This window comes from Jaculus jaculus, chromosome 2, assembly GCF_020740685.1.
Source record: "Jaculus jaculus isolate mJacJac1 chromosome 2, mJacJac1.mat.Y.cur, whole genome shotgun sequence".
Classification (NCBI taxonomy): Eukaryota; Metazoa; Chordata; class Mammalia; order Rodentia; family Dipodidae; genus Jaculus; species Jaculus jaculus.
In genome coordinates, this window is record NC_059103.1 from 124,272,329 (window position 1) to 124,297,388 (window position 25,060).

The following is a 25,060-nucleotide window of genomic DNA, read 5'->3' on the forward strand; positions in this document are numbered from 1 at the left end:
AATCATCAGTAATTTACTGTTAGAGATCTCAAGGTTGCTCTTTGGGCCTATCCTTTAGCAACAGGGGTCATTTTATATTTGAATGGGAAGACCCCATTCAAGAAGAAAACAATAACATAGATGGACCATTTTGTCATAGGCTTTACTGGTTCATCTAACCTTTGTGGTTAAGTTCTTGAAAGAATTTTAGAGAAATTCAGTCCCCCTTCTATATGTGTTTGCTCCAATATGTAGAGGATTTACTTATTCCTATCGGGTATTGACCAAACTGAAGTAACTAACATGACCATTAACTTTCTCAGTTTTCATGGAAGTCACAGATTAAGAGTCTATATCTAGTGGGAAATTATAGTTCATAGGAAAAGAAGTTAAGTACTTGGGACATCTGCTAGTTGAGACGGGAGTGGATTGGAGCTAGAGATGGTAAAAGGCATAGGTGGCCTTCCCCAGCCCTATACTGAAAAGGGACTCAGGAGGTTTCTGGGCTTATAAGAATATTGTCCATTATGGACCAGTCCTATGCACTGAAAACCATCAATTTGTACTTTAACTTATTAGAAGAGAAACTAGACCTCTTTATATGGACACCAGGAGGAATCATATAATAAAGATTAAACAAACCCTAATTAGTGCTCCAGTGTTAATCCTGCTCTCCTTGGAAAAGCCAAGATTCCTTTACTAGTAATTAGACTATGTTCAACACAGATTTTTCCAAAAGTGTGCTATACCAAAGATATATTTAGAATCAGAATAAATAGTTCCTTCTTAAGGTTTGGCTTAGAGCAAATGGTTCACAGGTCTTAGCTGACCAATTATTTGGCAATCTTCCTGATTCAATGATATCAAGGCATTCTCTGTCCACTAAAGCATACCTACCCATGATGCCTCTTGCCTTCATTATTCTAGAGGATCCCTATATAGAGAGCCAGAGCCTACTCTTAAAGGGAATTTCTTTTAAGTAAAGCCATACCTTGGTTTGATATTCTGTGACATATATAGACAACAAACAGTATTTGAGTCCTTTTAAAGTTTCTTGACCTTCAGTTAGAAATTCAGCTGGATTCAGGGACTCGTTGTTGGTAAAAGTTAAATCACCTCTCTTTAGTAGGAGGGTGTTATGTTTTAAGATCCAAGAGTCAGTGATCCATGTTCTTCCCTTTGGGGAAGGATAGCCCATATCTGAGAGGGGTTCTGTGCTGACTCAGTTTTCCCCAAATGTTAATTTTCTTGTCCCTTCTGTCAAAAAAGCAGTGTCTACCACTGACTGGACACATTCAGGCCAGCCACAGTGACTTGGTCTAACAATCTGGATAAGAATGTCACTGCTTCCATTGTCCTCCATGTCTTGGATTAGGACTCCTAATGCCATCCCTCTATTAACATTGACACATAAGTGAAATGGCTGTCTATACAGGGATCCTCTAGAATAATGAAGGCAAGAGGCATCATGGGTAGAGATGCTTTAGTAGACAGAGAATGCCTTGATATCATGGAATCAGGGAGATTGCCAAATAATTGGTCAGCTAAGACCTGTGAACCATTTGCTCTAAGTCAAACCTTAAGAAGGAACTATTTATTCTGATTCTAAATATATCTTTGGTATAGCACACTTTTGGAAAAATCTGTGTTGAACATAGTCTAATTACTATTAAAGGAATCTTGGCATGGTGGTGCATGCCTTTATTCCCAGCACTTGGGAAGCAGAGGTAGGAGGATTGCCTTGAGTTTGAGGCCACCATGAGACTACATAGTGAATTCCAGGTCAGCCTGGACTAGAATGAAATCCTACCTTGTTAAAAAAAAAAGTGAAGGAAAAAAACTTACTCCACAAAAAACTCATTATTCAGATTTCAGATTACTTAATATTGCCTGAAGAAATTGCAATACTGCAAGTCTTAGAGCAACAAAAAGGACATACTATCAAAATTAACAGTTTAGGGCTGGAGAGATGGCTTAGCGGTTAAGCGCTTGCCTGTGAAGCCTAAGAACCCTGGTTCGAGGCTCGGTTCCCCAGGTCCCACGTTAGCCAGATGCACAAGGGGGCGCACGCGTCTGGAGTTCATTTGCAGAGGCTGGAAGCCCTGGTGCGCCCATTCTCTCTCTCTCCCTCTATCTGTCTTTCTCTCTGTGTCTGTTGCTCTCAAATAAATAAATAAATGAATGAATGAATGAATAAATAAATAAATAAATAAATAAAAATTTAAAAAAAAAAACCACATACCAAAAAAAAATTTAACAGTTTATTTGATGAAGCTGCCTCCTCTTTTCTAACTCACCCTATTTTCCTTCTAATTCTAAGCTCCCATTATATACCCCACAAGAAGAAAAACAATAACCAAAGGATGCCCAAGGATGGGTATGGAAGACGAGCTTTACCTGATGGATAGGAAATGTCATCCAAACCCATTACACATGAATTATTACACTAATTACATCAAGGCAGTCATTGTGTCCTCAAGCTATGTGTGATGCTGTCCTTAGAATTTAAGGATGCATGGCCAATCCATACTTTAGCTAAACAAATTACCCAGGAATGCTCCACTTACTTTAAGATAAACAGACCCTGAGATTATGACTTCCTGAAGGGAGGAATACTGGGCTAAGATTTTTATAGAAAGTGTAGACTGACTATACAGAAATGTCAAAATTGGTCATATGAGATATCTGTTGGTAATATAGTTGATCATTTACTCACTGGGTAGAATAAATTCTTCTCTCATGAGCTATGGCTAATATAATGTAAATCAAGGTACTTATAGAAAATATACTACCTATCAACACTAGGACACCAAAAACTATAGTAAGAGAAGTAAGGCCAGAGGTCATGAGGCCCTTCCATTTATCAAGCCATTGTTCTTTTTTTGTTTGAGGTAGGGTCTCACCAGCTCAGGCTGACCTGGAATTCACTATGTATTCACAGGGTGGCCTCAAACTCACTTTGCCTCCCGAGTGCTGGGATTAAAGGCATCAACCACCATGCCTGGCCCAAACTATGATTCTATCAAATTAGAAAATATGTCACCTATGTCTGAATTTTTAGTCAAGTCATTAGCTCATATAGTTAGGTCTTGTAATGTTTTAGTTATGATTCTATCAAGACTGGTACTATTTGAGATAAAAGTATAACATTGGTTTCCTATCATGACATAAATGCTTTCTTTTTCAGCTATCAACATATCTAAGGCTAATCTGTTTTCCAATCCAGTTTGCTCATTGGTTCTAATTGTTAAAGGAATCTCTCAACAACTAGAACCAATGAGCAAACTGTGTCGATAGGATGTTGTATTATTTCCTATGGGAAGGGTTATTCCAAAAACTAATAGAAACAACTCTCACTAAAAAAACCCCTCAACCCCACATTCCAACCACTTTTTACTTCTAGATGCCCAAGAATGAGAAAGTTAATGTCTCTTAGCTGAATTTGAAGAAAACAATATATAATATAAAAGAAGAGATTTGTGATAAATTCAGTTTTTTTATATAATATAGATCTCATTGCTGCCCCTCTCCTTTATTCTTTTTTTTTAAAATTTTTTATTTATTTACTTGAGAGTGACAGACACAGAGAGAAAGACAGATAGAGGGAGAGAGAGAGAATGGGTGCACCAGGGCCTCCAGCCACTGCAAACGAACTCCAGACGCGTGCGCCCCCTTGTGCATCTGGCTAACGTGGGACCTGGGGAACTGAGCCTCGAACCGGGGTCCTTAGGCTTCACAGGCAAGCACTTAACTGCTAAGCCATCTCTCCAGCCCTCCTTTATTCTTTTATCTGGTCTCCATTGTATGGAAAGTGGTCATACTTGTTGGCATAGGCAGATGTGATATACTTTCTAAAATATTCTAAAGGTTAAAACTTTATGTTGTAACTTGCTGTTAATTCAAAAAAGTTTCCACTGACCCTGCCTTACCCCATTCTTTCTGTTCCTTGTGATATTTAGTGTAGCCATTCAGGAATAGATTGTAAGGTCAAGCCTGAGCTAATGAAGCAAATCCAGTGTTCCTTCACACTAGGAACTAAATACAGTGGACCTCCTGCCTAGTGTACTTCTTACAAGCTGTGGAGTGGATATGCAGCCTTCTTCACTGAAGTAAACTTTGCCTTGACCAAACTCATTCAATTGAGTGGTGATCTCTTGACTTGTGGCACTAACATTATCTCTAACAGTTCCTAACTCTTGAGCTTCCCAGGTAGTATAGATCCAGGAGGTCAAAGTGCTTTGTGGGGCTGGTTGCCTTGGGGCAAAGAAACTCTGAGCTGAGATCAAACATCAAATCTCAAATAGTTTTGAGGCAAGAAGGTCTAGATCTCTGCCTGATCGGGAGATGATGATGGGAAAGTCTGGGGAGAGTCTGGTAAGCTCTGGCACTGAATCAGGTATAGGTAAGTAAGAGGTGCAAGCATCTTCCTACCTCTTTAAGTCTCCACAGTGTGTGATTTAAGGTCACATGGAAAATAACCAGAGTAGAGAACAAATGTCTTTGTACCTCTATTAGGTTTGGTGCAATAGAGGGTCCTGGATGCCCTGCCAGATAGGATATCACCTGATTCAATGTTGAGGTCCCCTAAACATAAGTGTCCCAACAGCCTGAATCACCAGAGAATTGAGCTAGTGTTCAGTGCAGAAAAAGCACAAGCATGGCAAAGGCAAAGGAGGAAAGGTGAAGGAGTCCGAGAAGGGAGGCCATCTCAGTAGAACCTCTATATTCCAGCCAGAACACTATATATCCAGGTTCTCACTAGAGGTTTAAGAATTTACAGGAGAGGAAAGGAGAGAGAGGGAGAAGAAGTCAAAGAAGAAGAAGAAAGAGGAGGAGAAGAGCAGAAAAAAGAAAAGGAGGAGTAAGAGAGGATTTGAAATAGAAAGGGGATATGCACACAAGGGAGAGAGAGCAAGAGGACCCAAGAGTGTGAGAATAGAAGAAACATTCTTCCCACCCCCTCTTCCATGATATTGGACGGGTTGATATGTATGTCCTGTATAAGTATCAAAAGTCGTGTTTTGATAAAAAAAATTATCTTAAAATGCTTTTTCCTTATTTATGAGATGATTATGTGGAGTTTTTCTTCTATTAATGTGGTTTATGTTGTCACTGTTAAACTGAACATATCTAGGTGTATACCTAACTTATTCATATATTGTATATGCTAGGTTTTGGCAAGAAGGTTAGACATGTAAAATACCACAAATTTTCCTATTGGGTTCAATAAGGCTTGTGTATCTATAAACTCCTCTGGGTTCAAGAAAATTTAAGAAATCAAGGAAGGTTGGGAGAAGAAGCCCAAAGGTGAGAATGTCGGCTCATGGCTGTGGGTGATACACTGGTTAAAGGCACCATTGAGGCAGTTGCTGGGACCCAGGCCATGCCTGGGGGAGAAATGGAGAAGAGAGTGGGAAGAAAAGTGAGGGAGAGTGAGAGTGAGAGCAAGAGTGAGACACAGGATAAGAGAAGGAGAGATATAGATAAAAGGTGTTCAATGACAGCAGGGCTTTTCTTTCATGCTTTTGGGTGTGGCAAGCTGACCAGTGGGAAGGGGCTTCTAGAAGTTTGTGCTCAAGGAACCAGATTGTTTGGGTCCTTTGTGGAATAGGAGAGAACGATTCTAAGGAAAATTTGCTTCAAGCCAGTTGGGAGGGGTCAAAGAGCTCTGATACTAACATTCCAGCATCTTTGGCTATATAAAAAAGAATAGAGTGGGGCTGGAGGGATGGCTTAGCAGTTAAAGAATTTGCCTTCAAAGCTAAAGGACCCAGGTTCGATTCCCCAGGACTCATGTTAGCCAGATGCACAAGGAGGTGCCTGCATCTGGAGTTCATTTGCAGTGGCTGGAGGCCCCGGGCACACCCATTTTCTTTCTCTCTCTCCCTTTTTCTCTGTCAAATAAATGAATAAAAATTTAAAAAAAACAGAATGGAAATTTTGAAATTTGGAAAGAGCAACCAAGGATCCTTAGAGGTTTAGGTGGGTATTAGTCTTTAGTGACTTTGAGCTGAAAATGTGGTAGAGTTGTGCTGAAAAGAGCCTTTTATTTTTTGGTATCTATATTCTTGAATCAGGATGAAGTTTTCATCTGGAAGCACAGAAAGCTAGAAAGAGGCCAGTGAATATTAAGAATGATTACCAAGGAAGCAAAAACTGGGTCTGTTAAAATGTGGGCAAGTAAGAGGATGAACTGTAGGTGTGGGGAGCCCTGGCATATAAGAGATGAGTTACACCTCAGAGACATGCATAGGTCTAGTTTCAAGAAAGCACAGTTAGGAGAATTGTAATTCTGAACAAGAGGTGTGTGACACTTTGATTAAGGTGTTCCTCATAAACTTATGTGTTCTGAATGTTAGGTCCCCAGTTGGTAGCAATTTGGGGACTTGAAGCCTCCAGGAGGCAATGTATGATTGGGGGTGGGCATATGATTTCTATAACCAGCTTTCCCTTGCCAGTGTTTGGCACACTCTCCTGTTACTGTTGTCCACCTGATGTTGGCCAGGAGGTGTCTACCCTCTGGTCATGCCATCATTTTCCCCTCCCATCATGGGGCTTCCCCTTGAGTCTGTAACTCAAAATAAACCCTTTTCTCCACAAGCTACTCTTGGTTGGGTGTTTTCTGCCAGCAATGCAAAGCTGGCTGCAACAATCTAATTTGTACCAAGAATGGGGTCATACCTGCTAGAAATCTGACTATGTGACTTTTGGCCTTTTGGAGCTGATTTTTGAGGAGGAAATGTGGAACCCTGACCTAAGAGACACCTTATAGTGCTATAAGTATAGCTTGATGGACTATTTTGGTCAGAGTTGAAAGATATGATTGCAGGGAGAACTATGGACTGTGAGGTTTTACTTATAGGGGTGAGAAAAAGCTTTGCCTAGAATGGGCTAGAAGGAATTTGTGTAAGGGGCTTGCTGCTATGCCTATGTCCTGAGAACTTGTGCAGGTTGCATTGCATAGAAATGGACTGGTGTGAGCAGAGAAGTATGACACGGAAAGAAATGAAATCTTTGAGCTGAAACTACTGCCTATTCAGCTGTAATTGTTTGAGAGATTACAACCTTTGAGATTGGGCCAACTGATCTGCATTGGAACAGCAGGAAGAATGTTGGCTCTTTAGAAACAAGGGACCTGAATTCCGAAGGAGTTTGCTATTTTTCAAAGTTACCTTTATGCTCTGCTGGATTAATAAATTGATAGCCCACTTGGTACTATGGAATTTAACAAATGCAGAAAAGAGAGGGTCATTGAATTTACAACATGGTTTTGTGTTTTGGAAATGGCCATGGGCAGTGTGAAGCAGGGTTACTGGAGTACCTGCTTGGAGGCCTGATGAAGCCATGAGGATGAGATGAGGTTGTAGTGGAGACCTAATGGAGATTTTAGATATGGGATGACTGCCAAGGAGAGGTGCTGGCACCAGGTACAGTTTTCTAGGACTGTAAGTAGCCTAGATGGTGGGGCAGAATTGGAACTCTGGAGATTTGTCAGCAGCTAGAATTCTCAGACTAGGTGACTTTTCACTGGTTAGAGTTGTCACACTTGGTGCTACAGAGTTTAATAATTTCCCTGTTTGTTGATGAAATATTTCTTTGCTATTCCCAATGCTATCTTTTACAGTGTGAATATTTATTCTGTGCTTTTATTTATTTTTTATTCTTTGCTATTATGGCTCAGCTAAAAGTCCTTGGACTATAGGAATGTTTCAACAGCATTGAGATTGATAAAAATGATGGGTACTTTTAAAGTTGGACGAATTCATTGCATTTTACATCATTTATGGTTATCAGTTTATAGGGTCGGGGGTGGAATGTGGTAGTTTGAGTCAGATGTCCTCCATAAACTCATGTGTTCTAAATGCTAGGTTTCCAACTGGTGGAAACTTGGGAATTGAGGCCTCTGGGAGGCAATGTATTATTGGGGGTGGTCTTATGAGTGGTATAGCCAGTTTCCCCTTGCCAGTGTTTGGTACAGTCTCCTGTTGCTGTTGTCCACCTCATGTTGGCCAGGAGGTGATGTTCTCCCTCTGCTCATGTCATCATTTTCCCCTGCTGTCATGGAACATCCCCTGGAGTCTGCCAAAATAAACCCCTTTCTCCACAAGATGCATTTTTTGCCACAATGCAAAGCTGACTGCAACAAGGTGTCTCATCTAGTCACAGAGATGTCAAGTCACATACAGAAAAATAATAAGCTGGCTATTTTATAAAGCTAATGTAACTTTTATGTTCTGGACAAGCAGCATTTAATTTTCTACACTTGCTGTATTTGAACTTCTACTGACATAGAATTGGCCTTTAGAAACCTCAGCTCTTTGTTTCCTTTCTCCAAAATCACATTGCACTTTGTGCACATGGCTAGCTGTTGTCCCATGTCACTAGGAAATTTCTTCCTAGAGTCTGTTAGTTGGTGCTGTTGAGAGTGGTTTTTGAAGGCTAGCTATACTGAATGGAAGGGAAGATTCCTTTCCTTTAGTGTACTGGTTATTGTGCTCTTCTTTTCCCAGGATTGGGGTTCCAGACAAGAGAAAAATGGGGAGGAAAGTAATATTTATTCCTCTATATATTAGAAGTTCTCTTTCTTGCTTTTTGAATTAGAACTATAAGGTTCTTTGTGAGCACTGTATCTTGACATCCAGTGCCAGTTTTGGATTTCTTGTGCATTGAATCTTGGCTTGATTTTAGTACAAAAAGAAACATGTTTAATTGATGTTTAGTGTTACTGTGGAGGGTGGTCTTTCTTCTACAGTTCTCCTTATGCTGCTCACTTCAGAGTCTTCATTTAACTATTTAATGCATTTTGTTTTTTTTTTAAAGAAACAATTATTAGTTAAGAGCCAATTCATCAAAAAAAAATAGCAATGGTTACTTTTATAGTCAGAAAACATGTTCTGATAAATTCATTACTTTGAAATTGATTGAGGTTTATAGCCCAGTATATATTGCTTACATTGGCAAATGTTGCATTTTCACTTGAGAATGCATAATCCTCTTTCATTTAGTCTGATTATATTTCTTTCTGTAAATTTCATGTAGGTCAAGATGATGATGTTCCAACCACCTATATGTATTTATTTTATATTATTATTGTTATTTTGTTTTTTTGAGGTAGCATCTTTCATTTTTCATTGTATTATTATTAGATATGGACATATTTTGTATGTAAACATCACATGTTGGTACCATCCTTTCTCTCTTCCCTGCCCCTTTTCTGAAGAGACCTTCCATATTGGGGATGGGGATTGAGGTCAACCCCATGGGAATTGTGGGTCATGCATTATGGGGCAGCAGTCAGTTATGGAGGAGTGGCAATGTCTGTGCAAAATGTCTCAACTTGTGGCTCTAACAATCTTTCCACCCCCTCTTCCAGAAAATTCCCTGAGCCTTGCTGAATTATTTGGCCTACTTCATGCTTAGCCTTCCAGTACATGGACCAGTGCAGGCAACCTAGACTAGGGAAATGGTAGGAGCCCAGATATGGGTCCAGCCTACTCAATCCAGACCATAGCATCTGCCTACACTCTGTGACCATGCACGAAACTCAGACCTGGTCTGTGGGAGGGGAACAGAAATGGGTCCGGCCTACTCTCCAGGCCACCTTGACTGCCCACACAGTGACTGTGCAAGGAACACAGACTGGGGCTATGGGAGGGGACAAGAAATGGGTATAGCCTACTCACCCCAGACCACCATGCCTGCCCACACACTGTCCACACAAGGGACTCAGACCTGGGCTGTGGGAGAAAGGTAGCATCTTTCTGTAGCCCAGGCTGACCTGGAAATCACTATGTAGCCTCAGGCTAGACCTGAATTCACAGTGATCCTCCTACCTTAGCCTCTTTAGTGCTTGGATTAAAATCATGTACCACCATACCTGGAAATCTCTTTATTTTCTTAATAGCTTACTGCTAATTTACTACTGAGAAAAGGCTGTTAAAATCTCCAGGTATTACTGTGAACTTGCTAATGTCTAATTTTATGAAGTTCTATGTTTGCTTTATGGTTGTTGCAGCTTTGTTGTTTGTTGTCCACATTTGGATTTTTTGCATTATCTTCTTGAATTGGTTTACCATTATTAAATTCCTGCCTTAATTTCTATAGCAAACTTTTGTTTACTCTTTTGTTTTCTTTTTTAGTTATATACATACTCAGTGTGTAAACAGCACATGTTGGTAACATTGTTAGCCTCCTCTTTGTCCTCTCCCCTCTCAAGGGACCCTCCTCATTGGAGATTGTGGGTCGTGCATTGTGGGCTTAGCCATCAGTTATGGGGAAGAAGCAATGTCTCTGTGCATAATGTCCCAATGTGTGGCTATAAGAATCTTTCTGCCTTCTCATCCACGAATTTCCCTGAGTTATGTTGCATTCATTTTAGGTCTACTTCAGTGATGAAGTCTTGGGATCCTGTGTATCTCTGGATCTCTGGATTGGTAGGAGTTGAGTGTTCTCTGTGTCAATCTCCTTCACCCTTGTGCTGATTCCATGTTCACCAGGAAAGCAGCACTCTTACTCATTTCCCCAATTACTCTATGGTTTCAGCTGAGGCCCTGGTGAAATTCAATGGCTAATTATCTGCTCAGGTTCTGCATCCATCTAAAAAAGAGAAGCAGAATCTCCAATGGAGAGTGAAGTCAGCACCAGGTAACCATTATTATTTTAGAGATAATTTAATAGGTATAGGCCCTCTTGTAGCCCAAGATTTGTAGGAACTTGATATTAAAGAACAGATTCATTTTTTAAATATGATTCTGACTGGTTTTTCAGGTCCAGCTGTTGGTTCTGTTCCACTGACCGTATCTGTTAGCCAATTCAAGAGCAGTTGGTTACCCACCATTGCTGTGTGCCACTATTGCACTTGGGTGAACATCACATCAGGTTGATTGCTGCTGAGTACCTTAGACCACAAGTTGCTTCTACAGATGTTGGGCATTTTCCCCAGTCACTAATGTAGTACTTTCTGGCACTAGACAAGCTAATTGTCTGGGGACTGACTTTCTTCCACGTTCCAACCAGTCTCTCCTTGTTCTGTACCAACTGCATTTGGCATATTCATCAGTAGGGTCTTAACTGCTAACCTTCTGTGGGTAATCAAATGCTCTGACATAAGTCTGTCTTCTTTCGGAAACCTTGTAGGTCTCTCTGATCAACATCTCATTGTGAATGTCAACCACATCTTGGTACTGGAAGTTACAGGCCAGCGCCAAGGGAAAAGAAGGAAAAAAAAAGATAGGGAATATAAAAGAGAAAGAGAGAAGAGAGAGAGAGAGAAAACAGGAGAAGATTAAGATTAGTTTTCATTATACCCTCTACAGAGCCCTTTAATTCAGGTGTTCCCTCTAAGGACCTGATGAAGTTTCAACCTTTTAGTCTGTCTTTCAGGGTATAGGATTTTTTGGTGCCAGTTCCATTTGGGTCCAGTTGTGTTCCTCCTCACCTTTACCCTCCCCTCTCACCTCACACTCCCTATTTTTTGGTCCTCAAGATGTCTATTCGTTATGTCAGCAACTTGGGTAGATCCATGTTAGGAGCCACAGATGCGTGTGACCATGTGAAGATTGACTTTCTGTGATGGGTGAGTTCACTGAGAATGATTTCTTCCAAGTTTGACCACTTTTTATTTTTTTCAAATTTCATTGTGTCATTTTTCCTTACTGTTGTGTAGAATTCCATCATGCAGATATACCACATCTTGGTTATACATTTATCTAATTATGGACATCTGGTTTGATTCCAGTTCTTAGCTATTATGAATTGAGCAGCTATAAACATGCTTGAGGAAATCCCTCTGAATGAGGCATGGATCTTTTAGGGTAAATACACAATAAGGGAATAACTAGTTCTGTTGGTAACTCTATAGTGAACCTTTTTAGGAGTCTCCATATTGCTTTCCACAGTAGTTGTATCATCTTAATTTCCCACCAATAGTGAATGAGGGTTCCCATTTTTCCACATTCTCATCACCATTTGTTTTTATTTGATTTTTTTTTTTTTTTGATTTTTTGAGGTAGGGTCTCACTCTAACACAGGCTGACCTGGAATTCACTATGTAGTCTCAGGGTGGCCTCGAACTCACGGCAGTCCTCCTACCTCTGCCTCACAAGTGCTGGGATTAAAGGCGTGTGCCACCACGCCCAGCTTATTTGATTTTTTAACATTTACTATCCTTACTGGGATAAGGTGGAATTTCATAGTTGTTTTAATTTGCATTTCCCTGATGGTTAGGGATGTTGAACATTTTCATAAGTGTGTGTTTGCTATTTGTATTTCTTCCTCTAAGAACTCCCTGTTCAGTTCTCTGCCCCATTTTGTGAGTGGGCTGTTTGATTTTTTTTTTTATTGCTCATTAGTATTGATTTGTTTATTGTTTTTCAGTTCTTTGTAGATTCTAGAAATTAGGCCTCTCTCTTGTATAGCTGGCAAAAATTTTCTCCCATTCTGTGGGTAATCTGTTGGCTCTGCTTATTGTATGTTTGTATGTGAAAAAACTTTTCAGCTTCATGAGATTCCAATGGTTGAGTGATTGTTTAATTTCTTGAGTGACTGGGGTTTTGTTCAGGAAGTGTTTTTCCATTCCTGTATCATATAAAGTTCCTTCTATTTTTTTCTTCCAGTAGTATCTGAGTTTCCAGTCTTATATTGAGGTCTTTGATCCTTTGGACTTGATTTTTGTGCATGGCCAGATGTGTGTATACAGTTTTATTTTCCTGCATATGGTTATCCAGTCTGTCCAGCACTAGTTGTTGAAGATGCTATCTTTTTTTACAGTCTATGCTGCTAGGTTCTTTGTGATAGAGATGTTTCAGTGGTGAGTACTCCTCTGTCACTTGTTCTCAGCACCATAGTGCCTTTTGAGATATACCAAGGTCAATGCTATCTGAAAAGAGAATGTTCTCTAACTAAAAGTGAGAGTAGCATTAATATATGGGTATGAACATTAAGAGAAGTGCTTACTGGGCAGTTTTGTGAGTATAGTATATACATTCAGCCAGACACCAATAGATGTTACCTTTAGGGCTCATGACTACTCCTGTCATAAGTTAGCAGTATGAGGGATGTATTTTCTCCCATGGAGCAGGCCTCCTGTCCAATTAGAGGGCAGTTGGTTTCCTCCATAACAGACATGCCACTATTGCATTCATTGGCTCATTTGGCCTGGCTGGCCAAATTTAAGGCTTGCAGTGTCCAGTGTTGAGTATCTACACTGGTGATTTCTCTCTCTCCCATTAAACTACATGTAGAATGGCTTTTTCCAGCTTTCTGTGAGCTGGTCTACATGGAGAAGGTTTTCAGCTCAGCTCCAGTAGGATATCTCAGTGACCTGCAGCCCAAGTGTGTAGAGTCTTCAGCAATAGGGTCTTTCCATCTATTCCTGGTGGGAAACCAAGGGCCTTGGCAATGGCCTGTAGTGTTTTGGGGACATTTGGGGACCTCCCTGGCCAACAACTCACTTGAAGGTATCCCATCCCTGGTACTGAAAATTTCTCTATAATTCCTGAGTGTTCCATTGTCCAAAAAAGTAGTTTTACATATGACTAATTTATATCATACTCTTAGATTTTGATTAGCCCTCCCTCCACTTTTCCTTTACTCAATCTCTTCCACTGACCTCACTTTTCACCCCCATTAATCTGTTCTTCTACTTACTTATATACAACACTAAGTCCTCCCTCCCTCCCTTTCTATTCCATTTATATCTCTTTTCTAGCTTACTGGCCTCTGCTACTGAGGTTTATTCCTACTCACATAGAAGTCCAATCATTTGTAGCTAGGATGCACATATGAGAGAGAACATGTGATGTTTGGCTTTCTGGGCCTGGGTTACCTTACTAAGCATAATACTTTAAAGATCCATCCATTTTTCCTGAAAATTTCATAACTTCATCTTTCTTTAGTGCTGAGTAGAACTCCATTGTATAAATGTACCATATCTTCATTATCAACTCAGGAGTTGAGGGACATCTGAGGTGGTTCCATTTCCTACCTATTGTGAAGCAATAGATAGGAATAGGTAGAGCAGCAATAAACATAGCTGAGCAAGTATCTCTAAGGTAGTGAGACTAGTCCTGAGGATATATGCCTAGAAGGGTATAGCTGTCTATTTTTAGCTGTCTCAGGAACTTATGCACTGATTTCTATAATGGCTGGATAAGATTGCATTTCCACCAATACTGTAGAACTGTTCCTCTTTTTCTACATCCTCTCCAGCATTTATGATCATTTGTTTTCATGATGGCAGCCATTCTGACAGGAGTGAGATAGAATCTCAGTGTAGCTTTAATCTGTATTTCTCTGGTGACTAAGGATGTAGAACATTTTTTTTTAGATGTTTATATGCCATCTGTATTTCTACTTCTAAAAACTCTCTATTTAGTTCCATAGCCCATTTTTAATTTGGTTACTTTTTTGAGTTCTTTGTACATTCTATATATTAATCTTCTATCAGATGTATAGGTAGCAAAGATTTTCTCCCAGTCTGTAGGTTGCCTCTTTGATCTATTCACAGTGTTCTTTGCTGTACAAAAGCCTTGCAGTTTCATGAGGTCCGATGTGGTTGATCTGTGGTTTGTCATAAGTAGCTTTTATTATGTTGAGATATGTTCCTTCTGTTCCCAGTTTCTATAATACTTTTACCATTAAGGGATGGTAGATTTTGTTGAATGCCTTTTCTGCATCTATTGAGATGATCATGTGATTTTATCCTTCAGACCATTCATATGATGTATTACATTTATCGATTTGCGTATGTTGAACCATCCCTGCATCCCTGGGATAAAACCAACTTGGTCAGGGTGAATAATCTTTCTGATATATTCTTGTATTCTGTTTGCCAATATTTTGTTCAGAATTTTTGCATCTATGTTTATGAGGGAGACTGGGCTGTAATTTCCTTTTTTTGTTCTATCTTTGATTTCAGTATCAGGTTGATGCTGGCTTTGTAGAAGGAGTTTGATAGAATTCCTTCCTTTTCCAGTTTTTGGAAAAGTTTGAGAAGCAATGGTGTTATTTTTTTTCCATTGAGGTGTGGTAAAATTCACCAGTGAATCCATTTGAGCCTTGACTCTTTTTAGTTGGGAGGCTTTTTTTTTTTTTTTTTTTTTTTTTTTCCTGAGGTAGGGTCTCACTGTAGCTCAGGCTGACCTGGAATTCATTATGGAATCCCAGGGTGGCCTCAAACTCATGGCGATCCTCCTACCTCTGCCTTCTGAGTGCTGGGATTAAAGGCGTGCGCCACCACACCCAGCTCGGGAGACTTTTTATAACTGCTTGGATCTCCATACTTGTTATAGGTCTATTTATATTGTTTATCTCATTTTGGTTTGATTTTGGTAGGTGATATGAATCAAGGTTACTTTCAGAATATCAAACTTAGAAGCATATGTATTCTTAAAATATGTCCTTATGATTTTCTGAATTTCTTTGGTACCTGTTGTAATGGTGCTTTTTCATGTCCAATTTTATTAATTTTTGTCTCTTCTCTCTTTCTTCTGGTGAGATTTATAAGGGTTTATCAATCTTGTTTATCCTTTCAAAGAATGAACTCTTTGTTTCCTTGATTCTTTGGATTGTTCTTTTGGTTTCTATTTCATTAATTTCTGCCCTAATCTTTATTATTTCTTCCCGTCTTCTGATTTTTGCTTTGCCTTGTTCATTTTTTTCCCCAAGGCTTTAAGGTGAAGCATTACGTTGTTTATTTGTGACCTTCCTAATTTCTTAATATAGGCACTTAAACCTACAAATTTCCCTCTTAGGACTGCCTTCATTGTGTCCCAAAGGTTTTGATATGTTGTGTTCTCATTATCATTTGACTCTATGAAATTTTAGATTTCCTTCTTAATTTCTTCATTTACCCATTCATCATTTAGTAGTATATTGTTTAGTTTCCATAATTTGTGTATGCTCTATAGCTTTTCTTGCTATTTATTGGTAGTTTAATCCCATTATGATCAGATGGAGTGCAAGGAATTATTTCAGTTTTCCTGTATTTGTTAAGATTAGCTTTGTGTCCTAATATATGGTCTATTTTAGAGAATGTTCCATGTGCTGCTGAAAAGAATGTGTGTTCTGCTGTATTTGGATGAAATGTCCTGTACATGTCTTTTAATGGTGCATTTGTTCTATGACCTCATTTAATTGCGGGGCAGCAGGGTGGGACAGCACTCATGAGTGGAGGTTCCCAGAAAACCCAGGGAAGGAGGGAGTGAATACTAGCCTGATGACTGAGGCTCCAGTAGCCTGCAGGAAGTGCAGGAGGATCTTGTCTGCTTGCAGAGGGGCGGAGGGTGGGTAGGCGGTCATGCGTGGAAGTCCCTGGTGGCATGAAACCTGAAGTAGGGAGGGGGAATGCTAGCTTGCTGATTTGGGTCCAAGTAGCCTGCACTTCCTGAAGGAGTATCTGGACTGTGCATGTGATCGTGGCTGTTATGGCATAGTGCAGGAGGAACCTGTTGATGGGGCCGCTGGGACTGAGGCCGGGATGGCTGCTTGAGGAGATTGGGGGACTGGTGGGCTAGTTGAGAGCATGAGCATCAGCAGATTCCCTACTTTGCTCCTCCGCATCCTCCCACTGGAGGTCTACTAGGATCTTCAAACCCCTAAAAAGCCAAAATGATCTTGTCTTTCCTTCCCTGTGAGGTGAGGCATGGTAGGCAGATGCCATCTTGACCAGAAATCTAAAGTATTCTTAATTAATTCATCAGATTTCACATGCATTATTGTATGGGATTTAAAAGAATTTTTTTTCTAATTTGTATCATCAAAATCCTTTTGTAATAGAAAGCAGATTAAACAAAAACTTTTATCGATAACTTCCATAAGTATAGATAATAAACCTTGATAATTCCCTCCCATTGTCTCCATATTCCCCTCCCAAATCGTTCCTCCATTAAATCCCTTCTTTGTAATTAATGTCTCTTCTATTTTGATGCCATCATTGTTTTCCCTCCTATTATGAAGGTCTTGTGTAGGCTATGTGAGGCACTATGAGGTCTTGAATATTAAGGCCACTTAAATGTGTCTGGAAGATAGCATTTTAATCAATACTACCCTTTCTTTGGCTGTTAACTTCTTTCTGTCACCTCTTCTACAGTGAACCCTGAGCCTTGGAGTGTGTGATGTCTCACTTGGTAGATAGAAGTGTCCTGGATAAGACTTAAAAAAAAAAAAACAAAAAACTAAATCCACGAGCTATTTCTTTTAATTGGAGTCCATTTAAATTTAATGCAATTATTTACATGGTTGCTTTTAATTATGGAATCTTGGTCTTTATTTTTGTTTATCCTACCTGTTTTTATTCTTATGACCAAATGTTAATGTAAGTAAGTAATGTATCTTGATGTTTCCCCTCAATATCTTCTCTTGTCTCCCCTGTCCTTCCTCCTTCTCCACTTGGTTATCAGAAATTACTGGCTATTGGGGAGAGAGATTTTCTTCAGTGGTGTTGCCATGTTCTCTGATAAATGATGCCCACTCATGTTCATATAATCAAGCTTGATTACACTTAGCTAGTCATATAAACAAGGAGACTTCTTTCTACTAAATTTTTATAGCTGCATTCAGTTGGAATCATTGGCTAGCATAGATTACTACATCCTACCCAGACTAGAAATCTGGATTAGATTTAAATAGCAGTTTCAACTAGATGACTAATTCTTGGCACCTAAATCTTAATTTTCTTTTGCTGTTAGTGACAACATATGAAGTAAGTGTGGCAACGGGTGAGCTGTGGAATGCTGGAACAGCAGCCAATGTCTACATTTCTATCTATGGGTCAAAAGGAGATACAGGATGTAGACAACTAGTTCAATCAAAGAGCTCCTTTTGTTTTTTAAGAGGACAAGTAAGTAAATGGAAATTATTTTATTTGATTTTAAAAATTGTGTGTGTGTGTGTGTGTGTGTGTGTGTGTGTGTGTGTATGCTAGGATCTCTTGCCACTGCAAATAGCCTTGAGACATATGTGCCACACTCTTTGCATCTTTTCTTTCTTGCTTGCTTTTTTTTTTTTACAACTTTTTTTTAGTAGGTTACTGATGTCTAGAACCTGGCAGGCTTTGTAAGTAAATTCCTTTAACTACTGAGCCATCTCCTTAGCTACTGGTCTGATTTTTAGAAGATTTTTATTGTGTAAAATTTCCCCATTAACCTTTGTAAGAAGTACATTTATGCATAAAATTCTGAGATCTTAAGTATGCAGTTGGTATCCCACTTATGATGGTTTGACTTAAATTTTTCCAGTATTATGAGTAAGGTGTTATGAAAATGACATACACTGAGTACAAATTGGTCTTTGAATTATATATATGGGATATGTATATATATATATATATATATTTAAAAATATTTTTTATTTTTATTTATTTGAGAAAGAGAGAGAGGAGAGAATGGGTGCTTCAGGGCCTCCAGCCATTGCCAATGAACTCCAGATGCATGTGACCCCTTGTGCATATGGCTTATATGGGTCCTGGAGAATCAAATATGTATCCTTTGGCTTGGCAGGCAAACACACTAACTGCTAAGCCATCTCTCCAGCCCTAGTATTTGGATTTTTAACCTGTATCTTTTCCTGAGCTGGTGATATGCACTATAGCACTTCTTTGTAGTGCTGAGGGGCAGTGATGGACTGAAGCTCTTAGCCATGAATCATCAGAATTATTCAGTGAATTTCTCCAGTGCACTCATTGCCTTGCTAAACTTGGATGCTCAATAGGTTAGGAGTATACATCAAGAAGCATCTATAGTCCCCATTATTTTATAGCATATCGCTAGAAATTTACCTTCCCAAACTGGAATTCTACAACTATGCAATAACATCTTCCCAGTTTTGTCTCCTGCTTACACTTTACTCTTCTGTTTACATGAAGTAGATAAATAACTCATATAAGTATAGTTATATATTAGTTGGTTTTTTATGACTGAGTCTTTTTGCTTAGTGAAATGTCTTTAATATTCATGTGTATTGCAGGATGTAGTAAGACTTTTACAAATGAAATATCATTCTAATGTATGTATATAAATACTATGTTCTATTTATCAATGCATCCATTAAGAGACACATGGATTTCCTCTACTTCTTGACTATTATTAATAATACATGGGGGTGAAAATATGTCTTTGAAACGATTCTTTCACTTATTTTCTATATACACTCAGAAGTAGAATGACTGGGTCATATGGTAGATTATTTTTAATTTTTCAGAAACTGACATGTGGCTATAGCATTTTACAGTCCTACCAAGAGCACATAATGTCTTTTGATATATTTTAATATATTTATTTCAGTGAAAATTGTCTTTTTGTTATAAGTGAATTGATCATTGTAGTTTTGGTTTGTGTTTCTCTAATATTTACTGATGTTCAAAATACCTTATGTGTCTTGGCTATTTTTATGCCATATATAAAGAAAAGTAAATTCATATCCTTTGCTCATTTTGAAATTGAATCATTTCTTAGCTTTTTAAAATTTATATATTATAGTCTTAAAACCTAAATACATCCTCTTTGTTGAAATTCTCACTTTGTTTATTCATTGCTCATCTTGACCTAAAATATTTGGGACTATCATTTTAAATTCTGTATTTACTGAATTACTCGTTTCCAGTATATTGCAGTTGGTTTTTTTGTCATTTTGTTTAGAATATATTCCTTTGTTTCTTTATTTTTTCTTGAATGTCTGTGTTGCATTCTAAAATTAAATAAGAGTCAACCATCCTAGTATTTTCAGACTAATTGCATATGGGATTTAAACTCACCAACAAGCCTGACCAGTGACTTATGGTTCTAAAATCTTATTTATACTATATTTATTTGCAGTAGTTTAGATTTAATCTATGACCCCATGTCTGCTAGGCAAATTCTGTGACACTGAAATATATCCCTAACTCTTCTTGAAAACGATTTTAAGACAAGGTCTTACTCAGTTGCCCAGATTGGCCTTAAACTTACTCTATAGGTTGGAAATTTGGCCTTGAACTTCTGATCCTTCTGCCTCAGCTTCCTAAGTAACTGGAATTACAGGCTTGTACCATCAGGTACAGCTTAACATTTTTGTACTTATTCAAATACTATTTACTTTTGGTAACTCTCAGAAGATAATGATATTTCAAGTTTGTCAGTGCCCCAAACCAGGTAGGATACAGACCAGGTTGTAAGAAGAAGCTGGAAATGGTAGATTGCTAGGTGTATGATCTAGTTTCTTCTCAGGAGCTGGAGTTCATCTCCCATTTTCTATACTAAACCCAGAAGTGGATCTTTGCATATGTCTGCATTCCTGTTCACACCATGCAATTTCAACTGTTCTACAGTGTGTTCTATTGCTGCTAAGGAGTCTTCCAAATGTCTGATGCTGTCAACTCTCAGGGACAGAAAGGTTAGCTGAAGGCTTGGTTCTAGTCTTGGAGCAAGCCAGAGGGAAGAACTGTGTGAAGTACCATCTGCCAGTCCTGATTCCTGGTCTAAGCAGCTCCTAGATGCATGCTAAAGCCTGACTCATGGACAACAGCTGGGAGCTAGGACATTATATGTGCAGTCAATTTCTTTTTAGGGATGTGATTGTTCATCTTAATTGTCAACTTGATTGGATTTAGAATCACCATGGAAACACACTTCTGAGCATTTCTCTGAATGTGTTTCCAGAAAGATTTAAGGAAAAGGGAAAACATACCCTGAATGTGGGTAGAACCATCCCATAGGCTTGTGGTCTGGACTAAAGGATAAAGGAAGCTGATAACCAGCATCCATCAGTCTTTGTTTCCTGACTCTGGATGCAATATGACCAGCTACCACACCCTGCTATCCAGGATGCCTTTCCCACTATGATAAACCATCCCCTTGAACTGTAAGTGGAAATAAACTCTTACTCCTTATAGTAGGCAGCTTTAGGTTGCTGAGATGAACTTCCAGACCAGGCACAATTGTGGAAGAGGCGATATCTGTTGAAGATTACAAATTCAGGGGAAGTTCCATAATGACAGGTCCAAGCAGAGAGCGAGAAGCCCCAAGCCAAAAACCCCAAAAGCGACACCTCACAGAAGCACACTGAGGAACTCCAGGCAAAACTCAGACACTTTGCATATCTTTAGATTGGAATTCCAAATCCACCACCACACCTTAGGGCTGGACCCTAAGATCCATTCAGTGGCATCTCCTCCAGTCAGGTAGTGAAATCTAAGAAGCTTTAATAAAACTGAATCTACTGGGGGACACTTATTCAAATTAGCACATTCCTTTAAATTGCTTTTTGTCAAGTATCTCATCATAGCAATGAGACAAGTAACTAATACAAGGGAGAAATTGAGAGTTGGGCTTCTTTTTAGCCCCTTGTTCTGCACTGTACCAGGACAAAATAGAAGTGGAAGTGCTTTTGTGTCCATCCATCAACATGCCCTACCAATCATCTAGGTTGATTTCTATGTTCTCAGAATACTCCCAAGACACAGCGCATCTCCTTCCAGAGCCAGATGGTTGAGCAGCCACCTGGGATTTCTGTCCTGTGTAGGAATTTTGCAGGTGCTCATGGGAAATATAATTTGGGAGCTGTATAAATGTATGGGCAGTTTCCTTACAGGGAGAAGCTTGCTTTCATCATTGGAGTGGTCCAGGGGCTTGTAATAAATTACTGTAGAAGTTCCATCATGCCTGTATTTGCTCTGGGAGAATATCTAGTTTGTTACCTGCCCCATCACTTCCATGTTGCAGGGTAGTTAGAAGCCCACCACTCAAATAACATGCTAGAAAGTGTACAATCAAACTGGGACCTAGGTGTTGCCACTTCTGTGGAAAGTTATTGGATGAGTTCCTGTACTCATCTGAAATTGCCTCTTTGTTCTGTTCTCTGTGGTCCTTAGAGACTCCTGAATGCTGAGATCATATGTGACTAGAGCTAAGTGATTTAGGAACAAGCCCTTTTTGTCAAAGGTATTTAACCTGGAGTTCTTGATATGTAGACAATTGTTTTTCCCTAGGGAAATGCTGGAGGCCTAGTTTTATTACTTATATGAGCCAAGTGTGAAGTCATGGGAAATATCCCACATTCTTATTTAGGCTCCCAGAGAATTACCAGTTACTCACTCTATTGGCTCCTAGATATAGGCTACTTAAAAGAACAACACTCTGGCAGCTACTGTGAAAGTCAAACCTCTTCAAGGGAGAAACTAAAAATTAAACATGTTTTTACCCAATTTACTACACTGAGTCCAGGAGAAAAGCATCTCCTTATTCTCCAGTCTCAGGAACTTGTAAATGCAGAGCGCTATGGGCTTCCAGAAGTGGTGGCTTCAAGAACCAATGGCTCAGGTGACAACCATTAAAGAAAGGGTGCTGTCTTTGGTTGCCCAAAACCTTCACTCCTCAATGTAGATCAAGAGTTCTCTCCTGATTATGCAGCACTATTGCTAGGGTATAGTTTTTGCACACCCCAGCCTTTCTGTGTTGATGTTTATATTTCCTCTGTTACTAATACTGTATAGAAATATTTTAAGAATTTTCCAGACTTATCTCTAAGTATATTACTTATTGTGTTGGTTTGATTCATGTGTCTCCCATAAACTTAGGTGTTCTGAATGTTAGGTTCACAGCTGATAGAGATTTGGTAATTAGTGTCTCCTGGAGGCAGTGCATTGTTGGGGACAGGTTTATGGGTGTTATAGCCAGCTTCCCTTTGCCAGTGTTTGGCACATTCTCCTGTTGCTATTGTTCAACTTCTGTTGGCCAGGGGGTGATGTCCACCCTCTCTGCTCATGTCATCATTTTTCCTGCCATCCTGGAGCTTCCCCTTGAGTATTTAAGCCAAAATAAACCCCTTTTCCCCACAAGCTGCTCTTTGTTGGGTGATTTCTGCCAGAAATGTGAACATGCCTGCAATGCTTACCTATGTGACCAGACACCTGACATAAATAACTTAACAGTATGAGTTATTGATTTTGGTTCATAGTTGCAGAGGGTGCAGGGCATAATGGTGGTAAAACCTTGAAGAGAAGTTCAGTTCACATCATGGTTGGCCAGTAAGGAGAGAACACAGAATGCCAATACTCAGTTGGCTTTCTCCTTTTTATTCCATCTAGACCCCAAGCCTATGAGATGAAGCTACCAAATTATCATAGGCCTTCCTCTTTCAGTGACTCTTTCCTGGAAAGACACCAGATATGTACTTCACCAGTATCTTAGGTTATCCTAAATCCTGTCACATTCACTTTGAAGGTTAAACATCATACCAAAGCAAATGGTCTGTGTGTAGTTGTTATCTTGGTATGTCTGTAGTATGGAAAGTCAGGTGAGGCCTCCTGTTCTGCCATCTTGTTCACATCACTTTACCCAAAAGTTGTTTAAATAGAGGATTTCTAGTTTTTTGATTTTGTTCTCTCATTTCATTCCTCTGTGGTTGAAAAAGATTCCTTTTCTTATTGTTAAAACTTGTTTATGGTTTGACTTGTGACCAGTTCTGAAGGATGTTTTATGTATGTTTGAGAACAATGAATACTCTTTTTTTTCCTTTGTTGATTCTGTGTGTTTGTTAGTGTTGATGAAGTCCTGAATTTCCTTATTGTTAATCCATCGCTGAAAGGACAGGGGATGGTGACTGTAGTGCGTGACTGATTCTGCCTTCAAAACTGCTTATGGGCTTCTCACTGTGCTCTTTTTTTAGCCAAAGTCTAGAGTGAGGTTGTTGTTGGGAGACCATAATCTTGGTCTCCATAAGATTCTGACCTGGTTCCCAGTTCCAGCTAAGGGTTCCTTTCCATTGAGAAGACCTCTTAGCTAATCAGAAGGCTATTGGTTACCCACTTAGGCTTTGTGCCACCATTTCACTGGGTTGTGCATCTTGTCAGGCTGGTTGCTTTGACTCCTGCTTGCTCCTACCATTGTTGGCCACTTCCCCCAGTAGCTAATGTAGTGCCTTCCAGAACTAGATGGGCTAACCATCTGGGAACTTGCTCTCTTCCAGATGCCAGATGGGTATCTCTGAGTTCTCTGTTGGAAGCATATGGTATCTTTAGCAATAGGGTCTTACCTTTTACTTGAAACAGGTAATCAAGTGCTTTGGGAGAAGCCTATCTTGTTTGGGGGACCTCATAGTTCTCTCCCATCAACAGCTCAATGTGGGTAGGAACCAATTTTTGGTAATTGGAGTTATAGACCAGAAGCAAATGTTCTAAGATTAGGCTTCATTTCACCCTCTCCAGGGCCCTTCTTTCCAGATAATCCTCCAGATAATCCATCCCTCCTATATTCCTGTTGAGGGTTAATATTTTAGTCTACTTTCAAGGAGAAAGTTCATTTTGGGTTTAGTTTTGTGTTTCTTTTCCCCCATACTCCTCTTTCTCTACCTCCAAACACTTCCAATCCTTATTATCTGGGCCTGGAGTTGCCTATGAGGTATGCCTGCAACTGAAGCTATTCCAGGTTAGGATTAAGATGAATGAGAACATGCAGCATTTGTCTTTCTGTGATTATGTGTGTTCACTGAGTATGATCTGCTCCAAGTCCCATCCATTTTCCTACAAGTTTCATTGTGTCATTTTTATTTACTTCTGAGTAGAATTTCATTCTGTAAATACCCACAACTTCATGCACCTGTGTTGATTCCAGAACTTAGCTGTTATGAATTGAGCAGCTATAAACATGGCTGAACAAATATCACTGCAGTGAAGCATGGAGCATTTAGAGTAAATGCTCAGCAGAGGAATAACTTGATGTTATATGAAAACATATTGATAAATGTAGCTTCCTGGTGAGTTATTTTTGTCATTGTATAATGCCTGTATTTATCTTGTTTGTAAGATTTTTTTATTGATAACTTCCATAAGTATAAAAAATAAACCATTTTTTATACATTCTTTCTGTCACCTCTTCTGCAGTGAACCCTGAATCTTGAAGAGTGTGATAGAAATATTTCACTTAGTGATGAATACTCCACTGTCATTTCTTTTCAGCATTATAGTGAATTTTTTTAAAATTCTTTTTTGTTTTACCTTTTATTTATTTATTTGAGAGCAACAGACAGAAAGAGGCAGATAGATAGAGAATGGGCACGCCAGGGCCTCAAGCCACTACAAACACACTCCAGACGCATGTGCCCCCTTGTG

General features: G+C 39.3%; 1 protein-coding gene across 1 annotated transcript in view; it reads left to right on the forward strand.

Annotated features, from left to right (window-relative positions):
• Positions 1–25,060, forward strand: part of Rp1 (RP1 axonemal microtubule associated) — a 298,773-nt gene that overhangs the window by 108,669 nt on the left and 165,044 nt on the right. The window contains exon 7 of the mRNA XM_045144358.1: positions 17,667–17,818. Coding sequence (XP_045000293.1) covers positions 17,667–17,818 — 152 coding nt within the window. The remainder of the gene's footprint in view (positions 1–17,666; positions 17,819–25,060) is intronic.